Source organism: Salvelinus sp. IW2-2015, unplaced genomic scaffold (assembly GCF_002910315.2).
Source record: "Salvelinus sp. IW2-2015 unplaced genomic scaffold, ASM291031v2 Un_scaffold1707, whole genome shotgun sequence".
Lineage (NCBI taxonomy): Eukaryota > Metazoa > Chordata > Actinopteri > Salmoniformes > Salmonidae > Salvelinus > Salvelinus sp. IW2-2015.
The window spans coordinates 130,628-136,456 of NW_019943098.1; the positions used below are offsets into that span (position 1 = coordinate 130,628).

At 46.7% G+C, this 5,829-nt stretch overlaps 1 protein-coding gene across 3 annotated transcripts in view; it reads left to right on the forward strand.

Annotated features, from left to right (window-relative positions):
• LOC112071749 (phosphatidylinositol-binding clathrin assembly protein) overlaps positions 1–5,823 on the forward strand; it is a 39,701-nt gene extending 33,878 nt beyond the window's left edge. Inside the window, exons 4-9 of one of the 3 annotated variants that reach the window (XM_070439497.1) lie at positions 89–191; positions 483–576; positions 783–894; positions 1,917–2,023; positions 3,648–3,689; positions 4,849–5,823. In XM_070439497.1, the coding sequence (XP_070295598.1) occupies positions 89–191; positions 483–576; positions 783–894; positions 1,917–2,023; positions 3,648–3,689; positions 4,849–4,890 (500 nt within the window). In that variant the 3' untranslated portion in view covers positions 4,891–5,823. Of the gene's footprint in view, positions 1–88; positions 192–482; positions 577–782; positions 895–1,916; positions 2,024–3,647; positions 4,235–4,848 lie in introns of those variants that run through there. The other 2 variants (XM_024139183.2, XM_070439496.1) reach the window with 2 other exon arrangements.
• The last annotated feature ends 6 nt before the right edge of the window (positions 5,824–5,829 follow it).

Below are 5,829 nucleotides of genomic sequence, written 5' to 3' on the forward strand. Positions count from 1 at the left end.
CTCTTTCGCTTTCTCTCTCTTTCGCTCTCTCTCTCTTTCGCTCTCTCTCTCTTTCGCTCTCTCTCTCTTTCGCTCTCTCTCTCCCCAGGTTATGACATGTCTACGTTCATCCGTCGGTACAGCCGCTATCTGAATGAGAAGGCCATGTCTTACAGACTGGTGGCTGTGGACTTTACCAAGATGAAGAGAGGGTAGTACACAATAGTTCATATATCTACAGCCTATTAGGACTGTACCGGGCTGAGCCAAGTTGAGCTCTACTGGCCCGGCCTGCTGAGCCTACTAGGACTGTACCGGGCTGAGCCAAGTTGAGCTCTACTAGGACTGTACCGGGCCGGTCTGCTGAGCCAAGTTGAGTCAGCCCAGTACGAGTCAGGTTGCTTCTATGCGATGAATCGGGTAAAACAGGCCTAAGCAACCTGCCACTACCAGCTGGTCCAGGAAAGGGAAGCTGACTACACATGTATGTGTATATTTTCCAGGATTGACGGTGTGATGCGCACCATGAGCACAGAGAAGCTCATCAAGACCTTGCCGATTATCCAGAACCAACTAGACACACTGTTAGACTTCCAGGTAAGTGTGGGTTGTGGGGTGTGTATTCAATGAAATGTGTGTATTTATAGTGGGAGAGATGGGCTTCAGATGTGAACTGACGTTTCATTTAGTGTTTTTTGGAGATATGTTTTTGAAATTATTCTCTTCTTTCCTCCTCGGCCTGCTCCTTCTTCCCCCCCCTTCATCCCCCCCCTCTTCATCCCTGTCTCCCTGTCTCTGTCCAGGCCAACCCTAATGAGTTAACTAACGGAGTCATCAATGCAGCCTTCATGCTGCTGTTTAAAGACTCCATCCGTCTGTTTGCTGCCTACAACGAGGGTGTCATCAACCTACTGGGTAAGGACAGGTCTAGAATCAGATTTAACCATTCTTTCTTGCTGAGTAAAGTAGTAGGGATTATCAGCTAGATTCAGCTGCAGGACGATTTTATTAAAAATTAAAAATGATTGAGTGGATGGACGGGGGTCCGGGAACATAATTACAAATCATTTGTAGACTGCAATTTGACCAAGAATCCCAAACAGATATAATATGACTAAAACATGTTCATTTTCAAACCTTACTTACGATTGTATACGATCACACGTCTCAATTGGGAAAAGTTGGGAACAGATTTAAAAYATTTAAATCACTTGGAGCTGATTTCCTGTTCTTTTATGTTGTTTTTTTGATGATAATTGTATGTAGACTGTGAGCCTTCAACACTAGATTGGTACTGATGATAATTGTATGTAGACTGAGCCGGCCAACACTAGATTGGTACTGATGATAATTGTATGTAGACTGTGAGCCTTCACCACTAGATTGGTACTGATGATAATTGTATGTAGACTTTGAGCAGTCAACACTAGATTGGTACTGATGATAATTGTACGTAGACTGAGCCGGCCAACACTAGATTGGTACTTGTGGCTGTTATCCTGATCACATTGTGTTGCTTCTTGCAATGAGATTTAAAGTTCTTGTGTCAATTTGATGTGATTTTAAATCTGCTATGCTAGACTCTCAGACAGGGAATATCAATGAACATTACAGTGTGTCTATAGGCTGTGAGCTCCGCTTTCTAACGGGTGGGTGTGTGTGTAATGCTGTGGCTCTGTCTTGACAGGTTGAGATGTATTTCTGAGTGTCACCCTCTCTACTAATGGCTTTTTTGTACGTTCCTCTGTCTCTTCTATTCTCTCTGTCTCTGTCTCTCCTGTCCTCTGTCTCTCCTGTCCTGTCTCTCCTGTCCTCTGTCTCTCCTGTCCTCTGTCTCTCCTGTCCTCTGCTGTCTGTCTCTGCTGTCTCCTGTCCTCTCTTTTTCTCTCTTTGTCTCGCCAATCCTGTCTCTGTCTCTCCTTTTTTCTCTGTCTCAGAGAAGTATTTTGATCTGAAGAAGGGTCAGTGTAAAGAGGCGTTGGACATCTATAAGAAGTTCCTGTACAGGATGACCAAGCTGTCTGAGTTTCTCAAAGTAGCGGAGGTACACACGCACACTGTACGCAAATTCACAGGCCAAATCCTGCGTCCTCTCTCTCCGTCCTCTCTCGCCTACTTTTCAGTAAGGTCAAAGGTAATCGAGGATAGGCGGCGAGGAGAGTGAACTAGGATGTGAACTAGGAACTGTAAAATGTTTGACATTTTATAGGTCAAACACAGTCTATCGTGTTTTTAAATGCGTGTTTCTCTCCTCTGATGATACTACAGCTGATTTAATCAGGGTGGCAACACTCTTCCGTGGTAGGATACCCGTGTGCTTCCTCGCCAAAAGGAGGCTTTCAACGAGGGCAGGACAATCGTCCGTTTGCCTAGTAACTAACACACTTGTCGAGCACTTATCGTTTTCCCGGAGGACGGGGGAGAGAGAGGACGGACTTTTGCCCAATGAGAAAAGGCAACAGACGTGTACACACACACACACAGAGTACGCACAACTCATGGTACTAGCCGTACACCTCGCAAAAATAACCTTAGATGGGTGGAGTAGGTCTCGCTCTCCCCGCCTCTTCTTCCCCGGCGCTTCCCTTCTATCTACCTGCCCCAATGACTACCGGCTCCCTCTTTCTTTTCCCCGCGCTCTCCTCTTCTCTCTCCCCCGCGCTTCCCCTCTCTCTCCCCCGCAGTGAGCCCTCCTCCTCCCCCGCCGTCGCTCCCGTCTCTCTCTTCCCCGGTCCGCTTCCCGTTCTCCTCCCCGCGCTCCCTTCCTATGCCGTCTCTCCTGACCCAACCCGACTAGCCCGCCGAAGCACGGAAGGGAGCAACCCTCCAAGTGCCGCTGCCCACAACATCCTCCGTCCAAGATTCGGTACCGACATGGTACCACCGCACAGCCGAACCTCACCAGCCGCACATCCCTCTCCTCTCTCCCCCGCGCCCTCCTCTCTCCCCGCGCTTCCCTCTCTCTCTCCCCCGCGCTCCCTCTCCCCCGCGCTCCCTCTCTCTCTCCCTCTGTAGAAAATATTATTTCAACGTAGTTTCAATGTGTTCAATTTGCTCACCATTCATTCACCACACCCTCAACATGTCTCGTCTCCCATTGGTCAGTCACAAGGGCATACTCAAGATCGTCCAATCATATTCATCGATCCGGTTGTGTCAGCATGTTTGATTGGAATCTTCATTTTGTTTCCTCTGTTGTTTTCGATGTTTACAAACGCTGCGTCCCAATACATCTCTCCTTTCTCCTGAAGTGTACACTTCTCTTCATGGTTTGAATGATTAGGATCCCCATTAACTGACGCCGATGAGGCCCCATTTTAAGTGCCATACATTTAAAAACGTGTGTTTGTGTGTGTATCAGTTACACATGTCGGTTACACATGTCAGTTACACATACACACAACATGGGTTTGAAAGGAAATGACTGGCATATAGAAACACACTAGCACCCTCCAATCCAATGCTTTTACATTTGTGGGAAGTAGTGACCAGGTGCACACTTCAGGAGGAAGGAGACGTTATTGGTACGCAGCTGCCTTGGTCACTGCATGGAAGTAATGATTCCCTTGTTTTATTTTTTCCCCCTTTATCCCTCCCCCTTTCTCCCCCCCCCTGTTGTTTTTCCGTTGGCCTGTTTTTGTTTTCCGTTTGTGTGTTTGTGACAACAGCAAGTTGGAATAGATCAGGGTGATATCCCCGATCTCTCACAGGTCAGTCTACATTTTCATCTCTTCTTCTCTTCTTCTGGTTCCACACACACATCTTCATCCATCCATCCATCCATTCATTCATGTAACAGCTCTCTCTCTCTCTCTCTTATTCTCTCCTCTTTTGCTACTCATTTTGTTGATCTCCCTCTTTTCTCTGTACTCGTCTCTTTGTCTTCAACATGATGCGTTGTACGTACCCTAGGAATCTATTGGTTCATTTGTTTTAAAGTCGTGACAGTGGTGACAGCGGAGGCCCAGATAGGCAATGAGCTTGGCAGTGATGTGAAACATGATGCGTTGCAGACTACTGTGAAGTAAAACAAGCCCTCTACCATTCCCCCAACAGGCAGTTAAAGGATCATGCATTGTAGGTGGTGGGTTACTTACTGTAATGCTTTTCCCCGAGCATCTCCCCTCCCTAGAAATACCAGCACTACTTCAGCTGAAGAGTGAAGTCAATGGCCTTCGTCATGGTGGCTGCTGTAACAGGAAGTTGTTGACTTTACCTTAGCGTGTGCTCTGGTTTGCATGAAGCCCCCCCCCCCCCCTCCAACATCCATGCCAGAGTACGTACGTCCAGACAGACCTCCCACTCTGCCCCAGAGTGGGTCAGAGGTCAGCTATATACATTGAATGGTCCTCTTTCCTTTAATCAGACAGCCATAGAGTGTTGATAAAGAATGTTTGTCACCCATTAAGCGTATGAATTCAACCTATATTTCACCCTCTGATTATTACTGTAATGTTTGTATGCTATGCAGGGCTCTACAGTGCAACCTAAATATTTTGCTGTGCGACCTGGAATTAAGGATTCCGTCTTTTTAAAATCTCAAATATTTTTCATTCTAGTCCTACATTTCTTTATATACACCTATATTTTTCAAATTAGGCTCACACGTGCTCGTTGTAGAAATGCGTAGAGCCCTGCTATGCATTAAGACATCGTAGTTGTAACATTGACATCAAAACATTTTCCTTTTTCTCTCTTTTAAACTTCAAATGTTGTCAGGGGAAGACTAGTGGTTAAAATAACAACTATTCCCTTTACTTCACTCTTTTGTTCTATCCTTTCTCTCCCTCTCCTCTCTTTCTCTCTCTCCTATCTCTCTCGCTCTCTCTCCCATTTCTTTCTCTCTCCCATCTCTCTCTGTGTGTCAAGGTGGAATGTTTGGGAATGTGGTTATTTTGTTGGAGGGAATAGAACAGTGTGTGTCTGAGCTAATATTTCCTCTGTCTAAACAGAGGCCCCTGGCTGCGTGGGCCCCTGGCCCCTGGCTGTGCTCTAAACGATCTACACGTGGTCTACTTTTGACCAGAACCCTATAGAGCTGCTACCTTCATGTCCCATAGTGGTCAAAAGTAGTGCACTACATAGGGCTCTGGTGTAAAGTAGTGCACTACATAGGGCTCTGGTGTAAAGTAGTGCWCTACATAGGGCTCTGGTGTAAAGTAGTGCACTACTGGTGTATGGATGTGGGCACCCCCGAACCACTGCTGCCCCTCGTGAAGTCTGATTTGTTATTTCTTTATGGTCCCCACCCCATCACAGTAGCCCATCCCTGACATATGGTATATGATCCCTTATTTGAGACACAACCTCCTATTGAAGCAATCTCCTCTCTTTCTCTTGGGATGCATCTGAAATGGCACCCTAATCTCTCTTTTAATGCATTTGGGACGCACAGCCAAAGAAGCAGCCTTGTCCAACTCGGCTGTGACCCCTCCGGGTGTTATGTATATTTTGGCACGAACCGGACAGGACAAAATGTGACCCGTGTTTCCCAACCACCTCGTCTCCCTCCTTTCCCTCCTGTTCTGTTTCCTCCCTCTTCCACTCTGTTCAGATGTCCATCTGTTTTCCTGGAACCTGTTAACCTACTTTATACAGAGTGCATGTAGCTGTGGGCTTTATCCCCAATAGCACCCTATTCCCTGTAGAGGACACTGCTTTTGAGCCCTGTGCACTATGAACGGAATAGGGAGCCGTTGGGGACAAAGCCTTAGTTCTATTCTGAGAAGGATTTTCTGGGACTCTGTGTTTTGATCAGTGTGTTCAGAGGTGAATGAGTGACAGAGAGCGGAGCGGGTACAGTGAGAATGAGTTTTATTTTGGCAAGTCTCATCCCCTTCTCCCTCTTAC